Source organism: Cebus imitator, unplaced genomic scaffold (assembly GCF_001604975.1).
Source record: "Cebus imitator isolate Cc_AM_T3 unplaced genomic scaffold, Cebus_imitator-1.0 Scaffold318, whole genome shotgun sequence".
NCBI classification, from domain to species: Eukaryota; Metazoa; Chordata; class Mammalia; order Primates; family Cebidae; genus Cebus; species Cebus imitator.
In genome coordinates, this window is record NW_016107633.1 from 2,472,506 (window position 1) to 2,492,902 (window position 20,397).

Consider the following 20,397-nt stretch of genomic DNA (forward strand, 5'->3'; position numbering starts at 1 on the left):
GCTGGAGTGCAGTGGCATGACTTTGGCTCACTGCAACCTCTGCCTCCTGGGTTCAACCAATTCTCCTGCCTCAGCCTCCCAAGTAGCTGGGATTACAGGCACCTACCACCACACCCAGCTATTTCTTGTATTTTTAGTAGAGACGGAGTTTTACTGCGTTTACCAGGCTGATCTCAAACTCCTGATCTCAGGTGATCTGCCTGCCTCAGCCTCCCAAAGTGCTGGAATTATGGGCATGAGCCACCGTGCCCGGCCATCTAGCACATTCTTTAATAGCTGCAGCGATCTATTGTGTGTCATGTCAGTGGCCTCCAAGACCACCCCTGGGCTCAGTGATTGGCTGGGAGGACTCACAGAACTCAGCATACAGTTGCATTCACAGCTGTGGTTTGTCACAGGAGAAGGACGCAAAACAACATCAGCAAAAGCACAGGTAGAGTCCAGAGGAGAGCAGGGGTGAGCTTCAAACAGTCTCTGTTGGCCGGGCACCGTGGCTTGCACCTATAAATCCAGCACTTTGGGAGACCCAGGCGGGTGGATCGCCTGAGGTCAGGGGTTCAAGACCAGCCTGGCCAACATCGTGAAACCCCGTCTGTACCAAAAAAAATACAAAAATTAGCTGCATGTGGTGGCACACACCTATAATCCCAGCTACTCAGGAGGCTGAGGTGGGAGAATCACTTGAACTCAGGAGGCAGAGGTTGCGCGATGGTTCACATCTGTAATTCCAATACTATGGGAGGCTGAGGTGGGAAGATTGCTTGAGCCCAGAGTTTGAGACGTGCTTGGCAACAGAACAAGACCCCCATCTCTACAAAAAAAAAATTAAAAACATCCAGGCATGGTGGTACATGCTTGTAGTCCCAGCTGCTCAGGAGGCTGAGGTGGGAGGATTGTGTAAGCCCAGGAATTCAAGGCTGCAGTGAGCTATTACTGCACCACTGCACTGCAGCCTGGATAACAGAGGCCCTGTCTCAAAAAAAAAAAAAAGGAGGTGTCCTGATCAGATACTGTGACAGCCCTGAGTTCTATCTGCACATTTGCTTGGTGAGTGGAGCCTTGCTTGAATGAAGACATGGATGGAGGCCGAGGAGAGTACAGACCTTGTCGAGGCTTGGTGCGTCCATGAGCGACGCTGTTTCCCGTCTCTCTGCAGTGTGTGAAGGCTCTGGTCTACTACGACGTGGAGTCGTGCAGACTTGACATTGGCAACGAGAAAGGAGACACCCCTCTACACATTGCTGCTCGCTGGGGCTACCAAGGCATCATAGAGACATTGCTGCAGAATGGAGCGTCCACTGAGATCCAGAACAGACTGAAGGAGACACCCCTCAAATGTGCATTAAACTCAAAGGTAGCTCTTCCCATCTCTAAGGGGCAAGATGACTTTGAAAGATCGATGTCCGTAGCTGTGGATGCCCATAGCCACAGTCTTGGCCTCCTAGACAAATTGTGCATTAGTGCCTGAGCTCAGGGCGTGGCTTGCACCCTTCCTGCTGCATGTGGGACCTCATCGTTAATGGGTTTTACTGATTTATGTTACTTTCGGTTTGAGTGGGCATCTTTCTCAGGGTTGTTCCAGGAGCTGCTGCCAGCATTGTTCTGGCTGCTGAGTGCTGTTGATTTATTGCCAGATGGAGGGGGCAGAAACCAGGCTGCGCAGGGGCAGGAACGGGGAGGGAGCAGGATGTGATAGAAATCCCGTTTCCCATTACGTCACCCTCAGTGCCTAGAATCTGACTCGGCCAGTTCTGGACATCGTGAGGGTGGTTTCTTTCATGCATAACTTGTTAATGAACTCCCCTTTTTCTCGTAGATTCTGTCTGTAATGGAAGCCCATCATCTGTCCTTCAAGAGGAAGCAGAAGTCATCCGAGGTAAGTCACCTGGGCGGAGCCGGTTGGTTGCCTTGGAGACCAAGGATGCCTTCTCTGGTCCTCACGTATCCGTGTGCCCTGTCTTCTTTCCCTTCGGGGCTCCCTTGCTGCAGGCCCCTGTGCAGTCCCCGCAGTGCTCCGTGGACTCCATCAGCCAAGAGTCCTCCGTTTCCAGCTTCTCCTCCATGTCATCCAGCTCAAGGCAGGAGGAGCCCAAGAAGGACTACAGAGAGGTAAGGCTTCCAGAGGGAGGACCGGGTGGTGGGGGAGGCCTTGGCGGCCCCAGGCAGTGGCGGCCAGCAGAAGAGCCATGGCCTGACGAGGGCCACCCTCTCAGGCTGCTTGCCCGTTCTGGGGCTGCTGCTGGTCTGCGGTGGCCGAGGTTGGTGCCCTCGAGCTAGGCCCAGCAGCATCTCGCAGTGCTGTGCGCTGTGGCGTGCCCTTCCGTTGGCCGCTCCCCGAGCAGCAGTTGGTGTGGTAGAGTGTGTTTGCATATTAGAGAGGGGATAGGCTAAGAAAAATGCAAGTCAGGTCATGTAAAGGTCCACTGATTTCAGATCATTTTATTTTTATTTTTTTGAGATGGAGCCTTGCTCAGTTGCCCAGGCTGGAGTGTAATGGCGTGATCTCGGCTCACTGCAACCACTGACTCCCAGGTTCAGGCAATTCTCCTGCCTCAGCCTCCCAGGTAGCTGGGATTACAGGCATATGCCACCACGCCCAGCTAATTTTTTTTTTGTATTTTTCGAAGAGATGGGGTTTCACTGTGTTGGTCAGGCGGGTCTCGAACTCCTGACCTCTGGTGATCTGCCCGCCTTGGCCTCCCAAAATGCTGGGATTACAGGCGTGAGCCAATGCGCCTGGGCTATTTTTATTTTTATTTTTTGAGACGGAGTCTTGCTCTGTCACCCAGGCTGGAGTGGAGTGGAGTGATCTTGGCTCACTGCAACCTCCACCTCCTGGGTTCAAGCAATTCTCCTGCTTCAGCCTCCCAAGTATCTGGGATTTCAGGTGCCTGCCATCATATCTGGCTGATTTTTTTTTTTTTTTTTTTAGTAGAGAAGGGTTTCACCATGTTGGCCAGGCTGTTTTAGAACACCTGTCCTCAAGTTACCTGGCCACCTTGGCCTCCCAAATTGCTGGGATTACAGGTGTGAGCCAGCATGCGTGTTCTGAGTTCAGATCATTGTCGAAAGTATCTGCATAGCATTCTCTGCCTTCCATCCCCACCCCGTAAGCACCTCTGCTGAGAGCCTGATGTCGTTGTTCCTGACTTCTTGCAAAGTTTATGTAGACATTTGCATGCATGTACACCTTGCATTTTGCAAAAGCTCACTGATGGCCTGTTTTTTTTTTCATTTAACTTACCTTAGAGCTTGTTCAGTGTCTGCCTCATTCTTTAGCTGAAGGGGGGACTGTTGAACAGATATATCACCTCTGATGGCCCCCTCCATGGGCGCTGAACCCTCACTGACCCCACTGTAATGTCCCACCACCCACAAGGCATGACCTGCTCTTGGGGGGCCCAGTAAGCTTAGCTCCATGCAAAACAGTGTAGAAAGCCAAGAGACATGATCCAGAGTCTAATGGAGACCTGAAGTTGTTCCTGGGAGGGGTGTCCACCCTCATGGTGCCCCAGCTGGCAGATAGTGAGGGCTGAGTTCGGTATCGCTTTTTCTTTTTTTTTTTTGAGACAGGGTCTCACTGTGTCACCCAGGCTGGAGTGCTGTGTGATTTGAGTATGCTCACAGCTCCCTGCAGCTTCAAACTCCTGCGCATAGCCTCCCAAAGTGCTGGGATTACAGACTGAGCCACTGTACTTAGCTACGTATGTTTTTCTAAGTCATAGAGGTGGCTCACATCTTAGGAAGCACTTGTGCTCCAGGGTAACCGTGGCCTCACCTTTCCACATCAATAAAGCTACAGTGTATACAGGTATTGATCGACTTACCACCTATGCAACTTACGACCATTCGACTTTACGACCACAATCGCTAGCCACGACTGCTCCGCGTCTGGCAGCGCAAACGTTGCCCAGGTGGGCGTACGACAGTGCAGACCAGCTTCCGGCAGCACTACCATCTCCGTGTGCACCATTTCAACTGTACATATAGCCTACTCAACTTACGACCAAATCGTGTTACGACCGGTCCGCGGTCCCGACCGTGGTCATAAGTTGAGCATTAGCTGTATTCCCTAAATGACAGTGGGTTCTGTGCACCCCAGCAACTTCCTAGGATGGCCTCCCAGCAGTTTTAGGGACATGTTTGAAGGATACTAAATCAGACGTCAAAACTCCACAAATCAAGAGAAAAATGAAAGCCAATAGGTTTTCTGAATGTTTATTTCTATTATTATTGAAATCATTTTTCTAACATTCTTGTTTCTTTTATTAAGGTAGAAAAACTTCTGAGAGCAGTTGCTGATGGAGATTTAGAAATGGTGAGTGCATTTTAGAAGTGCATTTTGTCTTATTTTTATTATTAAGACAGGGTCTTGTTCTGTCCCCCAGGCGGGAGTGCAGTGTTGTGATCATAGCTCACTGCAGCCTTGAACTCCTGGACCCAAGCGATCCTCTTGCCTCAGCCTCTTGGATAGCTGGGACCACAGGTGTGCGCCACCATGCCTGGCTAATCATAAAAAAATTTTTGTAGAATGGGGTCTCACTATATTGCCCAGCCTGATCTTGAACTCCAGGCCTCAAGTGATCCTCCTGCCTTGGCCTCCCAAAGTGCTTGGATTATAGGCATGTGCCACCAAGCCCAACTTTAGGAGTGCCCAGCTTTAGAAGTGCTTTTTATTATAAAAAGCTGCGTCTTAGGTTAAAACAGCTACCCCTCTGTGTTTCTTGTCTCCAGTTCAGTTTTGGGTCACGTGGACTCTGATTTTCTGCAGCGGGTGGTATGTTTAGTGCATATTTGGTAATGGCGATGTTAAATTTTTCTGACAAGTAATGGGGCAGTTCAGCACACAGGTACCTAGCGAGCGTGGTCCCTGCCTTTCAGGTGTCCACATTCCAGGAGTGTGGTGAGATGCTGCCAAGACCAGAGACCATGTTCAGGGCACAGAGCGTGGGCTCAGAGTGCAGGCTCACTAGCCAGTGTGCAAGGAGGGCAGCTTGGTTTTGGGCAGAGGAGGAAGTAGGAGAGGCGAGGGCAGACCCCGGAGGTGTTTGTGAGGCTCTGCAGAAGCTGTGGATGGCTGGGACCGCTGGGCCATGGGAGGGGGCCTGAGGCTTGGGGCTCCGAGGAGTCATAAGCAGGTGTCTGGATGAGATGGGGCCACCAGCCCTGGGCTGGCACCTGGAGAGAATGTCGTGGCTTGACGAAGGCATCTGTCCAAACCATCCGGTGCTTCTGATAGTGAGATGAGTGGACAGTGGAGATAGCCTTTCTTAGATTCCCACGGACTGGTTCCCCTGGCTTGCCCTTGGCCCCCTCAAAGGACTGTTTCTTCCACTTTTTTTTTTTGACACAGAATCTTGCTCTGTCGCCCAGGAGTGCAGTGGTCCAATCTCAGCTCACTGCAACCTCCACCTCCCAGATTCAAGTGATTCTCCTGCCTCAGCCTCCTGAAAAGCTGGGACTACAGGTGTGCGCCACCACACCTGCCTAATTTTTTTTTTAATCAGAGATAGGGTTTCACCTTGTTGGCCAGGCTGGACTTGAACTTCTGACCTCAGGTGATCTGCTCCCCTCGGCCTTCCAGAGTGCTGGGATTACAGGGGTGAACCACTATGCCTGGTTGTAGCTTCCACTTGTAATGAAGGAGGGAGTGAGGTGCTCACTAAGCGCCCCAGGACCAGGGTGGGTTTATGGGTTTATTTTTTTGAGACAGTCTTGCCCTGTTGCCCAGGCTGGAGTGCAGTGGTGTGATCATGGCTCACTGTAGCCTTGAACTCCTGGGCTCGGGTGATTCTCCGGCCTCTGCCTCCAAAAATGCTGGGATTCCAGGTGTAAGCCACTGCGCCCGGCCCTAGGACTAGACTTTTAAAGCCATCACGCCGAGGCAGCACCAATCTGCCCCTTTTTATGATAGAAGAAAAGAATCTCTGGCATAAGACGTGAAGCGGAAGGATTGAGAAAGGCTTCACAAGGCGGCAGAAGCCAGTTATTAATGGCTGTGGGGTTGAGGAAGGAAGTGTGGGCCCATATCGACGGGGCGTGTTTAAGATACTGTGCAGGCGAAGACGCTGAGGATGTGTTCCTGCTTCCCTTACTCTCCATCGCCAGGTGCGTTACCTGTTGGAGTGGACAGAGGAGGACCTGGAGGACGCGGAGGACACTGTCAGTGCAGCAGACCTCGAATTCTGTCACCCCTTGTGCCAGTGCCCTAAGTGTGCCCCTGCTCAGAAGGTTCGGCTTAGTTTCTGTTGGTGGCAGTCAGTTTTTTGTTTTTGAGACAGGGTCTCACTGTGTCACCTAGCGTGGAGTGCAATCGTGGCTCACTGCAGCCTCAACCTCCTGGGCTCAAGTGATCCTCCCACCTCAGTCTCCTGACTAGCAGGGACCACAGGTGTATACCACTGCACGTGGCTAATTTGTTTCTTTTTGTAGAGACTGGGACTTTCTGTGCTGCCCAGGCTGGTCTCAACCTCCCAACCTCAAGCAATCCTCCCTCCTCAGCCTCCCGTGGTGCTGGGATTACAGACGTGAGCCACTGCTCCCGGCCAGCAAATTCTTCCTTTTCCCCTCAGGAAAGTTCTCGGCTTCTCAGCCAGATAATTACTGTACTGAGTGGCTGTGAATAGGTATTCCCCAAGATGTGGTGGGACTCATTAGCCAAGGGTGGATGCCAGCTTCCTGCATGGCAGGTAAGTGAGCAGGGGACGTGTCCCATGCTTAGCATTTTGACGGCTATCTGGGTCCCTCAGTCCCATGTCAGGAGCTTATGAACAGATGCTCGAGGGTCTCCTTCCATGTACCCAAAGGCCCCCAGGGAAGCTGCATGCATGTTCTGCTGCTGCCTTTTCTCAGGTGAGTTCACTCTTTGTGGGGACTCTCCCTCCAAGTGCAGAGAAATCCCCACACCCTCTCCCAGCTTCCCCCAGGAGTAACATCCTTGCAAAACTATGGTGCAGAATCACAGCCAGGATATCGACATTGATGCAGTCTGGATCTTGGTTCAGATCTCCCCAGTTCTGCTTGTTCTCGTGTGTGTGTGTGTGTGTGTGTGTGTGTGTGTATGCGTGTATATGCGTGTGTGTGTGTGTATTTAGTTCTGTACAGTTGTGCCACATGTATAGGTTTGTGTATCGACCATCACATTCAAGATATTTTCTGTGACAGATACTTTTTTTTTTACACTCCTTGTTCTTTTTTTTTTTTTCTTTTTGACAAAGATTCTCACTCTGTCGCCTAAGCTGGAGTGCAGTGGTGTGATCTCAGCTCACTGCAACCTCTGCCTCCCTGGTTCAAGTGATTTTCCGGCCTCAGCCTCCCGAGTAGCTGGGACTACAGCACCCACCACCATGCCCAGCTCATTTTTGTATTTTTACTAGAGACAGGGTTTCATGTTGGTCAGGCTGGTCTCAAACTCCTGACCTCAAGTGATCCGCCCACCTTAGCCTCCCAAAGTGCTGGGATTACAAGTGTGAGGTACCGCACTCAGCCTTGTTCTTTTACAGACTCTTATTCTGGTTTTATAATGTCTCAAAAAGACACAGCACTAAACTGCTTCATATCCATGATTAAATGAAAACCTACCCTGCCATTCTTTTCTAGCCCAGAGTTCTAGAAGTTGTTTTTAATCATTTATTGAAGTATATTTCACAGACTATATGTATTTATATAAATGGGTGAGGTTTCACAGATGAAAACCTGTGGTGCCATCACCGTCGAGACACAGCATGTCTCCATCTCCTGCAAGCACAGCTGTCACCACAAGCTGAATCCCTCAAACTGCCCTTTTACAGCCACACCCACCCCTCTGCCTGCCACACCCACCGCACCATCCGCAACCCCTGGCAGCCACTAACCTGTTCTCCATTTCTCTAATTCTGTCACTTCAAAAACACAGTATACGTATGACTTTTTGGGATTCGCTTTGTTCGTTTTATTTGATTCCAAGTTGTTGTTTAGAATCAGGTCTATTCCCTGATGGCAGGGTGGCATTCCATTTGTTTAATGGTGGCATATACTCACTGTGGAATGTCCAAGGACATGTGGTTTGTGGCTGGTTAAGGGGATGTTATCAGTCAAACTGCCGTGAACAAACATTCGAGGAGACGTTTTGGTAAGAACACAAGTTTTCATCATTCTAGGGTAAATGCCCAAGAGTGCAGTTGCAGAGTCATGTGGTAATTGAACGGTAATTCCATGATTCGTTTTTATAAGAAACTGACGGTCTTTTCCCAAGTAGACTGTATGGTTTTACATGCCCACCAGTGAGGTATGAGTGATCCGGTTTCACCGTGTCCTCCCCAGCAGCACAGGGCGTTGTCACTGTTTTAAATCTTTTTTTAATATAAAGTATATATATTTAAGTATATAATTTGGCAAGTTGTACAGATGTATAAACCTGTGAAACCATCACCACCATGAAGATACAAATGTTTCCCTCACTGCAAGAGTTTCCTGTGAGATTGTGCAGTCGCTCCCCACCCTCCCCCGGAACCCATCCCCTCTCCCAGGCAACCCCTGACATGCTTTTCATCATCATGGATTAGTTAGCACTTCCTAGAATTTTGTGTAAGTGGAATCACATTAAGCGTATCCCTTTTTGTGACTGACTTCTTTCCCTTAGGATATTATCTCGAGGCCCATGTTGGATCAGGAGTTCATTGCTGGGTAGTACTTGATTGAATGGACACACCAGAATTTGTCGATTCATTCACCTGTTGACAGATGTCTGAGTAGTTTTCCTGCTTCTGGCTTTGTAAATAAAGCCATTGTGAACATTTGTGTGCAAGCTGTTGTGTGGATATAGGCATTCTTGGGTAAACACCTAGGAGTATAATTGCTGGATTATATAGTAAGGATATGTTTAACCTTATAAGAAACTGCCAGTTTTCCAAAGTGGTTGAAGTAGTTTCTGTTCCCTCCAGCAGGGTGTGAGCGTTCAGTTGCTCCACATCCCTGCCAACACTTGGTATTTTGACTTTTTTTTTTTTTTTTTTTGAGATGGAGTCTTGCTCTGTTGCCCAGGCTGGAATGCATGGTGAGATCTCAGCTCACTGCAACCTCTGCCTCATTGGTTCAAACGATTCTGCAGCCTCACTGCACACCTGTAATGTAGCTGGGATTACAGGCGGGCACCACCACACCCGGCTAATTTTTGTATTTTTAGTAGAGACGGGGTTTCACCATGTTGGCCAGGCTGGTCTAGAACTCCTGACCTCAGGTGATCCGCCCACCTTGGCCTCCCAACGTGCTGGGATTACAGGCATGAGCCACTGCGCCTGGCCTTGGATGTTTTAACTTTAGCTATTCTGATAAGTCTGCAGGATAGTTCATTTCACGTGTGTGAGTGTGTGTGCACACACCTGTGTATTTTCCAGCTTCTTTGTTTTTGATTTGTGAGATATAATTTACATATGGTAAAATTCAGCCTTTAATTTAGCATACAATTTTTTTTTTTTAAGAGGTAACATTTTCAGTCATCAAAAAGTAAAATTACTCGCACCGAAACCCAAGAATCACTGTTTCTTGTAGCGGTGGTTTAAACAGAGGCGCAAATAGCAAGTGAATCTCGTCACCTTTGATGGGCTGTGGCCATGCCCCTCAAAGTGAATTTGGAGGTTCTACATCCCTTGCGAAAAAGAAAAAAGTGAAATTAGCCGGCATAGTGGCATACACTTGTAGTCCCAGCACTTAGGGAGGCTGAGGTGGGAGGACCACTTGAGCCTGGGAGTTCAAGACTAGCCTGGGCCACATGGTGAGACACCATCTCTTAAAAAAAAAAAAAGCTGGACACAGTGGCTTGTGCCTGTGGACCTAGCTACTTGGGAGGCTGAGGTGGGAGGACCACTTGAGCCTGGGAGTTCAAGACTAGCCTGGGCCACATGGTGAGACACCATCTCTTAAAAAAAAAAAAAGCTGGACACAGTGGCTTGTGCCTGTGGACCTAGCTACTTGGGAGGCTGAGGTGGGAGGATCACTTGAGCCCAGGAGGTCGAGGCTGCAGTGAGCCATGATCATGCCACTGCACTCCAGCCTGGGCAACAGAGTAAGACCCTGTGCATGCCATGCACTTCTAAAGGAATGGGAATCCATCTGGGATCCCACCATGATCCCACATTTTATGTAGGAGCCATGGGGGGCACATGGCGCCAGTCACTCTGGCCCAGTTTCTTGAATACTGATGATGTTTCTGTTTTCCATCTTCTGCACTTCCCAGAAGCTGGCGAAGGTTCCTGCCAGTGGGCTTGGTGTGAATGTGGCCAGCCAGGACGGCTCTTCCCCGCTGCATGTCGCCGCGCTGCATGGCCGGGCGGACCTCATCCCCCTCCTGCTGAAGCATGGGGCCAACGCAGGTGCCAGGAACACAGACCAAGCCGTCCCGCTCCACCTGGCCTGCCAGCAGGGCCACTTTCAGGTTCGGGCTCTGCATCGCAGGCTGCAGAGCAGGGTTTCCACTCTCGGCTAGGACCTTGGTGGAAGTGCCACAGGGGTGTGGTGGACACTGCTCCCTGAGCCCTGAGATTCTGAGGTGCACACGGTAGGCCACTCAGCCTTAGGGCACAGAGCCCTGGTGCTCCCTGGGGGTGGAGCCAGCCTTCCTCCCACTGCCACTCCCATCCGGGTGGTGCTGAGGTTGTCATTCTAATTCTGCACCAGCAGGAGCTGGCTCTTGAGCTTGTGTGGTGGCCACCGAGGAATGTCCCCAGGGTCATCTTACACCTTTACACCCCAGCAGAGCTTGCTCTGGGCCAAACAGTTGAAAACTTCATAAGAACAGTCAACATCCCATAGAGGGGCTTAAGGGAGAATTTTGGAGTGATTAGCATTTTGAAAGTTCTGTTTTTCTTTGCCTTTTTTTTTTCCTTTTGAGACAGGGTCTTGCTCTGTCTCCCAGACTGGAGTGCAATGGTGCAGTCTCAGCTCACATCACAATGTAGCCTCAACCTCCTGGGCTCAAACAATCCTCTCATCTCAGCCTCCCTAGTAGCTGGGACTACAGCTGTGCACCACCACACTCAGATAAATTTTTATTTTTTTGTGGAGATGATTTCACCATGCTGTCTAGACTGGTGTTGAACTCTTGGACTCAAGTGATCCCTCCATCCTGGCTTCCCCAAGTGCTGGGATGACAGGCATGAGCCACAGCATCCGGCCCTGCTTTTCTTTAAGGAAAACTGTGTGAATATTTTTTTCATTTTCCTTTATCAGTTCTACTGTTAAGACAGGGCCATATGTCAGGTCTTGCATCTCTCTCGCCAACACCTAGCGTAGAGCTTCAGGCATCTATGAAGAGCTTCAGACATCTTTTTTAATCTGTAAAATTGGAGTGGTGATTGCAGCTCTCCCTGGGGTAGAAAGGATAGAAAGGGGAAGTGAGGTCACCATCGCTAAAACCTCGCAAACCCCGCGTCGGCGCCCTTGGGACTGCATCCCGGATGCCAAGGCACCGCCCGTTCCCATCGGAGAACTCTGCGTGGGAAGGTGCACATTGCCCACATGGAGCAGCCCCGCAGCAGACGCTAGCCCTCCCCTGCTCACCTGGTTCCTTTTTATCTGAGGGCCTAAAGAGTCTTCTCCATAAACTCAGAGATGGCTGGGTGTGGTGGCTTATGCCTGTAATCCCAGCACTTTGGGAGGCTGAGGCTGGCGGATCACTTGAGATCAGGAGTTTAAGGCCAGCCCTGCCAGAGTGGTAAAACCCCCTCTCTACTGAAAATACAGAAAATTAGCCAGGCGTGGTGGCGTGCCTGTAGTCCCAGCTGCTCAGGAGGCTGAGGCATAAGAATTGCTTGAACCTGGGAGGCAGAGACTGCAGTGAGCTGAGATCACGCCACCGCACTCCAGCCTGAGTGACAGAGTGAGACTCTGTCTAAAAATAATAAACCCAAACCAAAAAAAAATTAATAAGCTCAGAGACAAGTCAAAAGAATATCAGATTTGAGGATTTCTCTCCAGAAATTTTGTTTTTTTTCCTCATAATTTTTCTCCAGCAGGAAACGACAGAAATTTTGATTAAGTTTGCATGTTTTTCTTCTCTGGCGTAGGTGGTGAAGTGTCTATTAGATTCCAATGCAAAACCCAATAAAAAGGACCTCAGTGGAAACACGCCCCTCATTTACGCCTGCTCCGGTGGCCATCACGAGGTTGCTGCACTGCTGCTACAGGTGAGGGCCCCTCCCCACCCCCTGGCCGACACGCCTACACCAGTTAGCCCTGCAGTGTACTTGGGATGGAGAGACTGGGCCACCCATCAGCCCGGGGTCTCTGGGGAGAGGAGTGTGGCGGGCGCCTTCCCATGCAGGGTTCTCCGATGGGAATGGACGGTGCCTTGGCATCCGGGATGTAGTCCCAAGGGCTCCGATGCTGGTTTTGCCAAGGGTTTGGGTCTCACCTCACTGACTATGAGTCACACTGTTACCTGAGCATGGGCTGAGTGGCCACCTCTGTCCCTGCTGCTAGATTAGAATTTCTTAAAGACATAGGGAAAAACCAACTTGTCCATGACTCTGCCACTCAAGGGAATCTCATTTTGGTGGACTTAAAATGTATATAGTTTCAGTGTGGTTTTCTTTTTGAGATGGGAGTCTCGCTCTGTCACCCAGGCTGGAGTGCAGTTGCGCAGTCTTGGCTCACCGCAACTTCCTCCTTGCAGGTTCAAGTGATTCTCCTGCATAAGCCTCCCGAGTAGCTAGGACTACAGGCATGTGTCATCACACCCAATTAATTTTTTTTTTGTATATTTAGTAGAGATGGGGTTTCACCGTGTTAGCCAGGATGGTCTCGATCTCCTGACCTCATGATCCACCCACCTCAGCCTCCCAAAGTGCTGGGATTACAGGCTTGAGCCACCGTGCCTGGCCTTTTTGTTTTTTTGAGACAAGGTCTTGCTCTGTGGCCCAGGCTGGAATGTAGTAGCACCCTCACGGCTCAGTGCAGCCTCAGTTTCCCAGGCTCAGGCCATCTTCCTGCCTCAGCCTCCCAGGTAACTGGGACTACAGGTATGTACCACTGCACCTGACTTATTTTTTGCTGTTTGTTTTCAGTAGAGAGGCGGTCTCACTATGTTGCCCAGGCTGGTCTCAAACTCCTGGGCTCAAATGATCGATCCTCTAGCCTCAGCCTCCTAAAGTGCTGCATTACAGATGTAAGCCACGGCGCCTCACCAAGTTTTCTCCACCCTCCCCTCCCCTTTTTCTAAGATGGAGTCTCGCTTCGTCGTCCAGGCTGGAGTGCAGTGGCGTGATCTTGGCTCACTGCAGCCTCTACCTCCAAGGTTCAAGTGATTCTTCTGCCTCAGCCTCCCAAATAGCTGGGATGCAGGCGCCCAACATCATGCCCGGCTAATTTTTTTTTTCCTAGTAGAGACAGGGTTTCACTATGTTGGCCAGGCTGGTCTTAAACTCCTGACCTCAGGTGACTCACCTGCCTCGGCCTCCCAAAGTGCTGGGATTACAGGCATGAGCCACCGCACCCAGCCGCAAGTACTGTTTTCTATCTTCTTATTTAATGTAGAAACCTGTTCATTCAAACCTTGATTTTTAATGGTTGCATAACCATGGATATCCATAATGATTTTTTTTAACCTGTTTCTGCTTTGCACATTTAAGTGGCTTCTGTTTGCTATTAGGATAAATGCTGCAGTGAACACTTTGTCTATAAATCTTTTTTCTCAGTATCAGTTTTTTCCACCAAATTTTAAGAAAACTTTCAGACATAAGAAAAGTTGAGTACCTGTGCACCCACAGCCAGATTCCATGCTGATGTTTCGTAGCACTCTGTTTGCTCGTGCGGTTTCTCTTTCCAGCATGGGGCCTCCATTAACGCGTCTAATAATAAGGGCAACACGGCACTGCACGAGGCTGTGATTGAAAAGCACGTCTTCGTGGTAGAGCTGCTGCTGCTCCACGGTGCGTCAGTTCAGGTGCTGAACAAGCGGCAGCGCACAGCTGTAGACTGTGCCGAACAGGTAGGTGGAAAGGGTCAAAGAGCCGAGGGCATCCTGAGCTCCTCACAGCTGTCTCTGGATCCCTTGTGTTTAAACTACATCTGTAATAGCAACAGCCGGCCCTTAGTATCACTGGACTGGGTGTAGTTGGTGTGCCAGAAGTCTCCAGCATGGATTGATGGCTGGTCCTCCGTCCCCTGGTCAGAGGTGGCTCTCTGGGAACCAGGAATCATTCTTTCATGGGTGGGTTTCCTATTTTTTTCTTTTTTTGAGATGGAGTCTCACTCTGTCACCAGGCTGGAGTGTGGTGGCGTGATCTCGGCTCACTGCAACCTCCCTCTCCCAGGTTCAAGCAATTCTCCTGCCTCAGCCTCCTGAGTAGCTGGGAGTACAGGTGCATGCCACCACACCCAGCTAATTTTTATATTTTTAGTAGATAACGGGGTCTCATCATGTTGGTCAGGATGGTCTTTATCTCTTGACCTCATGATTCGGCCTCCCAAAGCGCTGGGATTACAGGTGTGAGCCACTGTGCCTGGCTCACAGGTGGTTTTCAGAGGCCTGAGTGAAGAGGCTCCCCCCAGCCATTAATAGGGCTGTGGTCCAGTAGTTAGGTAGAGTCAGGCACTCAAGGGGAAGGAGCAAGTCATGACGTTCTGATCCCACAACCCCTGAAGCATGAACTCAACTGTTGTCTTAGCAGCAAGATGGAGAAGGTTTCTTTAGTTGGTGGATTTCAAACTCCTTGAGGCCAGGCGCAGTGGCTCATGCCTGTAATCCTAGCACTTTGGGAGGCCAAAGGAGGAGAATCACTTAAACACAGGAACTGATGACTAGCTTGGGCAACATAGTAAGACCCCATCTCTACAAAAAATCAAAAAATTAGCCAAGCATAGTGGTGCACCTGTAGTCCCAGCTACTCAGGAGGCTGAGGTGGGAGGATCGCTTGAGCTCCGGAAGTCGAGGTTGTAGTGAGCTGATATTGTGCACTCCAGCCTGGGTGACAGACTGTCTCAAAAAAACGAAAGTAAAAGTCCTTGAGTCCTGTAGGAGTCGTGATTATCAGTGCACTGCCTCCTCTAGTGCCGTGCGTGCTCACGTGGAGAGCAGTGGGGAGGTGGCCTTTACCCATGGCGAGCAGGCAGCTCTTTCTGTTCCTGTTTTCATGTTGAGTCTTTCTTTTGTTTGCTACTTAAGATAGAGAGCTGTTAAGTGACACAACTGAGATGCCAACCTCACCATCAATCCACTCTATGGTTAGGCTTCTTAATTTTTTTTTCTTAAGACAGAGTCTTGCTCTGGTCTTGCTCTGTTGTGGCTTGATGTTGGCTCACTGTAACCTCTGCCTCCTGAGTAGCTGGGATGACAGGCTTGCACCACCATGCCCATCTAAATTTTTTTTTTTTTTGTATTTTTAGTAGAGACAGGGTTTTAACATGTTGCTCAGGCTGGTCTTGCACACCTGACCTCAACTGATCCACCTCCCTTGGCCTCCCAAAGTGCTGGGATTACAGATGTGAGCCACTGTGCCTGGCCTCCTCCTATTAATTTTCAGTGACAGAATTGAAATAGTTTAACTTCGGTTTAGGCCAGATGCGATGGCTCACGCCTGTAATCCCAGCACTTTGGGAGGCCAAGGTGGGTGGATCATGAGGTCAGGAGATTAAGACCATCCTGGCCAACATGGTGAAACCCCGTCTCTACTAAAAATATAAATATTAGCTGGGCATGGTGGCATGTACCTATGATCCCAGCTACTCGGGAGGCTGAGGCAGGAGAATTGCTTGAACCAGGGAGTCGGAGGCTGCAGTGAGCTGAGATCCTGTCACTGCACTCCAGCCTGGCGACAGAATGAGACTCCATCTTAAAAAAACAAACACAAACAAACTCTCAGTTTAGTACTTCCTTAAATGATTATAATGAATGTGTGTGTTTAATTTTAAATTTTATCATTATTTTTTGAGACAGGGTCTCACTCTTGCCCAGGCTGGAGTATAATGGTGCAGTCTTGGCTCACTGCAGCCTTGACCTCTGAGCTCAGATGATCCTCCCGCCTCAGCCTCCCAAGTAGCTGGGACTATAGGTGGTGTGCCACCCTGCCTACCTAATTTTTTTTTTTAAATAGAGACGGGGTTTCGCCATAGTGGCCAGGCTGGTCTTGACTGCCTGGGTTCAAGCAGTCCACCTGCCTTGGCCTCTCAAAGTGCTGGGATTACAGGCGTGAGCCACTGTGCTTGGTTAATTCATGTTTTAGTGAGTACTTATTATATGGGAGTCCTCAGCCTCATAAGCATATGGTAATAGATCCTATTATGGTTGAGCTGGTTGCACGGAGTGGTGGAACCTCCAGCTTGGAGGCCATGGACAGGCTACAGCCGGGCTCCCCACACAGGGTTGCTTTTACCACTGGGCTTTATGGCCTCCAAGTTCCATCTGTAATTATTTCTGAGCTTGTTTTTGCCCAGCCACACTAATAATGACGTTTAGTTAAAAAACAAATAACCTATGAAAAAAGAATAAAAATATGACTGTTACCTTTTCCCTTTCAAATTGCAGAATTCAAAAATAATGGAATTGCTTCAGGTGGTACCCAGCTGTGTTGCCTCATTAGATGATGTGGCCGAAATCGACCGCAAGGAGTATGTTACTGTGAAGATCCGGAAAAAATGTAAGAGTTTACATTCTTTCTGTCATGCTCAACTTGGGTTTCTTTAGACATTCATGGGTGGTTGCTAGTGTTCATTTAATTATATATTTGAAGTATAATTATAATCATGGCTGGTGGGGGGGATACAGGCACCAAAGAAATATATGTTACTTCCCACTTCATCAGACTACAGGTAAGGTTTTTTTGCTACTAGTTTTCTGGTTGATGGTAATTATGTACCCTGAGGAAGTAAGACAGAAACTGTCCACACTACTTTGAAGGTTCAGGCATCCCTCTATGGAGATGGGGAACAGTCTAAGGTAGTTTCTTTCATGCCTCATGTTCCCAAGTCAGGTATTCTGGGCATTTTCTGGACATCCAGGGTGAATGCTACCTTTTAAGATTTTTTTTTTTTAACTGTACTTTAAGTTCTGGGGTTCAGGTGCAGATCTTGCAGGATTGTTGCATAGATACACACATGCCGTGGTTTGCTGCTTCCATCCCTCTGTCACCTACATCAGGCATTTCTCCCAATGTTATCCCTCCCTAACCTCCCTACCCACTGCTGTCCCTCCCCTAGCTCCCCACCCCTCAACAGACCCCAGTGTGTGATATTCCCCTCCCTGTGCCCATGTGTTCTCATTGTTCAATACCTGCCTATGAGTGAGAACATGTGTTTGGTTTTCTATTCTTGTGTCAGTTTGCTGAGAATGGTTTCCAGATTCATCCATATCCCTACAAAGGACTTGAACTCATCCTTTTTAATGGCTGCATAGTATTCCATGGTATATGTGCCACCTTTTTGTAATCCAGTCTATCATTGATGGGCATTTGGATTGGTTCCAGGTCTTTGCTATTGTAAACAGTGCTGCAATGAACATACGTGTGCATGTGTCTTTATAAGAGAATGATTTATAATCCTTTGGGTATATACCCAGTAATGGGATTGCTGGGTTGCTGGGTCAAATGGAATTTCTATTTCTAGGTCCTTGAGGAATCACCACAGTCTTCCACAATGGTTGAACTAATTTACACTCCCATCAACAGTGTAAAAGTGTTCCTATTTCTCCACATCCTCTCCAGCATCTGTTGTCTCCAGATTTTTTAATGATCGCCATTCTAACTGGCGTGAGATGGTATCTCAATGTGGTTTTGATTTGTCTTTCTCTAATGACCAGTGATGTTGAGCATTTTTTCCATATGCCTTGGAAGTAACGCCACACATCTACAACCATCTGATCTTTGACAAACCTGACAAAAACAAGTAATGGGGAAAAGATTCCCTGCTTAATAAATGGTGTTGAGATAACTGGCTGGCCATGTGCAGAAAGCTGAAACTGTACCCCTTCTTTGCATCTTACACTAAAATTAACTCCACATGGATTAAAGATTTAAACATAAAAGACCTAACACCATAAAAACTCTGGAAGAAAACCTGGGCAATACCATTCAGGACATAGGCATAGGCAAGGACTTCATGACTGCAACACCAAAAGCAATGGCAACAAAAGCCAAAATAGACAAATGGGATCTAATTAAACTTAAGAGCTTCTGTACAGCAAAAGAAACCATCATTAGAGTAAATCGGCAACCAAAAAATTGGAAAAAATTTTTGCTATCTACCCATCTGACAAAGGGCTAATATCCAGAATCTACAAAGAACTAAAACAGATTTACAAGAAAAAAACAAACCCATTCAGAAGTGGGCAAAGGATATGAACAGACACTTTTCAAAAGAAGACATTATGAGGCCAAAAAACATAAGATTTTTATTTATATATTTTTAAGACAGGGTCTCACTCTGTTGCCCAGGCTGTAGTGCAGTGGTGCGATTGTGGCTCACTGCAACCTCTGCCTCCTGGTTTCAAGCGATTCTCCTGCCTCATCTTCCTGAGTAGCTGGGATTATAGATGTGTGCCACCATGCCTGTCTAATTTTTCTGTTTTTAGTAGAGATGGGGTTTCACCATGTTGTTGACCAGGCTGGTCTCGAACTCCTGACCTCAAGGGATCCGCCCACCTTAGCCTCCCAAAGTGCTGGGATTACAGCCATTACGTCTAGCCTCAAGATTTTTTTTTTTTGAAAGTTGGCATGTGTAGAGAGGTTGATTATATAAGTAGAACAGCAGTTGCCAAACAGCAGTGGGACTGAAGTATTTTCTTTTTAAAATGTTTAGAAGGGGGTCCTTGTTCTACTTTTTAAAAAAAAATTGCAGTATGAAATATCTCATGCAGTGAGGTATACAATAATGCAATACAATAATATGAATAAATCCATTCACATATCTGGATAACCCTGAGACTGTCTCACCGTAATTAGCTGTGGCTGGCAGAGTTATTTAAGGATTTATCTTTCTATTTCTTGGGGATTCTCATAGTACAGGCTGAGTATCCCCAATCTGAAATGCTTGGGACCAGAAGCATTTTAGGTTTGGGAATATTTGCATTATACTCATTGGTTAAGGATCCAAATCAGGAAATCAGATTCTTTTGACCATCATGTCAAAGAGTTCAAAATGTCTCAGATTTTGTAGCTTTTTTTGAGATGGATTCTTGCTCTCTTGCCTAGGCTGGAGTGCAGTAGTCTAGTCTCAGCTCACTGCAACCTCTGTCTCCTGGGTTCAAGTGATTCTCCTGCCTCAGCCCCCCAAGTAGCTGGGATTATAGGTGCATGCACCATGCCTGGCTAAGTTTTTGTATTTTTGGTAGAGATGGGGTTTCTCCATGTTGCCCAGGCTGTTCTTGAACTCCTGACCTCAATTGATCTGCCCTCCTCGGCCTCCCAAAGTGCTGGGATTACAGGCACGAGCCACTGTGCCTGGCCTGTAGCATTTTTGGTTTCAGATTTTTGGATTGGAGATACTCAACCTGTTATAAATAGATACTAGCTATGTTTCTTTAAACAAATTGAGTGCTTAATTTTCTAAATTTTGTAAAAGAGAGAATGGAAAGATTGTATCTATGCTGTAATTTTAAAACAATCTTTACACTTTTATCTACAGGGAACTCAAAACTGTATGATCTACCAGATGAACCTTTTACAAGACAGTTTTACTTTGTCCACCCGGCTGGTCAGTTTAAGTGAGTATAAACATCAAGTTGATTTCTGTGGTTTTGCCCCTAGTTTACTCAAAGCTGGATGTAGCCTGCTTCAGTTTTAACTGGTTACGGACAAATCTGCACTAATCATGTCAAAAATGCTGCCACCTTGTGGCCAACCAGAGTGTTTCATGCCACTGTCCCAAATGTTTATTTTATTTTGGGTTTTAGGGGAAAGACTTCAAGGGAGATTATGGCAAGAGACAGAAGTGCCCCTAATTTAACCGAAGGTTCTTTGCCTGAGGTGAGTTATTAAACACTGGCTTGTAATCATATTTTCTAAAGCTTGGCTTGGTCAAAAGTAATCCATAGTAAACACTTTTCTCCTTGATGGTCATCTTCATTATTCCCTGCACCGTATGAGTTAGCAACAATTAAAACTGGGATTATCTCATGGGACAGTCTAGAGTACAGACTTCACTGATTGTTGTATTTAAAAGTACGTTTCTGAGCAGAGAAAAGAGAGTGAGGGAAGAGTGGAAAGTGTTACATGTGTGGGAAACTGCAGGTCTTGATTACAGGAGGTGAAACATCTCAAATTTCACTATGGTTTTAATCACCAAAGAAAATGACAGTTTGTTTACAGACAGGTAAACAGTATCTCCAAATATGGCATACAGTTGCTCAGACAATTATGTGGCCATTTTCCTACTGTATTTTTAATTAATTAATTAGAGACAGAGTCTCTCACTCTGTGGCCCAGGCTGGAG

General features: G+C 47.9%; 1 protein-coding gene and 1 non-coding gene across 7 annotated transcripts in view; both read left to right on the forward strand.

Annotated features, from left to right (window-relative positions):
* The window catches only part of ANKRD27 (ankyrin repeat domain 27), a 72,597-nt gene that overhangs the window by 49,389 nt on the left and 2,811 nt on the right, over positions 1–20,397 (forward strand). For 5 of the 6 annotated variants that reach the window (XM_017504260.2, XM_017504263.2, XM_037729853.1 and 2 more), the window contains 11 exons: positions 1,157–1,354; positions 1,817–1,876; positions 1,990–2,109; positions 4,274–4,318; positions 6,109–6,231; positions 10,214–10,411; positions 12,042–12,161; positions 13,802–13,963; positions 16,499–16,610; positions 19,591–19,669; positions 19,859–19,931. In XM_017504260.2, coding sequence (XP_017359749.1) covers positions 1,157–1,354; positions 1,817–1,876; positions 1,990–2,109; positions 4,274–4,318; positions 6,109–6,231; positions 10,214–10,411; positions 12,042–12,161; positions 13,802–13,963; positions 16,499–16,610; positions 19,591–19,669; positions 19,859–19,931 — 1,290 coding nt within the window. The remainder of the gene's footprint in view (positions 1–1,156; positions 1,355–1,816; positions 1,877–1,989; positions 2,110–4,273; positions 4,319–6,108; positions 6,232–10,213; positions 10,412–12,041; positions 12,162–13,801; positions 13,964–16,498; positions 16,611–19,590; positions 19,670–19,858; positions 19,932–20,397) is intronic. The other variant, XM_017504261.2, reaches the window with a different exon arrangement.
* Positions 9,493–9,625, forward strand: LOC119467694. Its single transcript, XR_005196288.1, has one exon. It is a non-coding gene; the product is annotated as a small nucleolar RNA SNORA68 (small nucleolar RNA).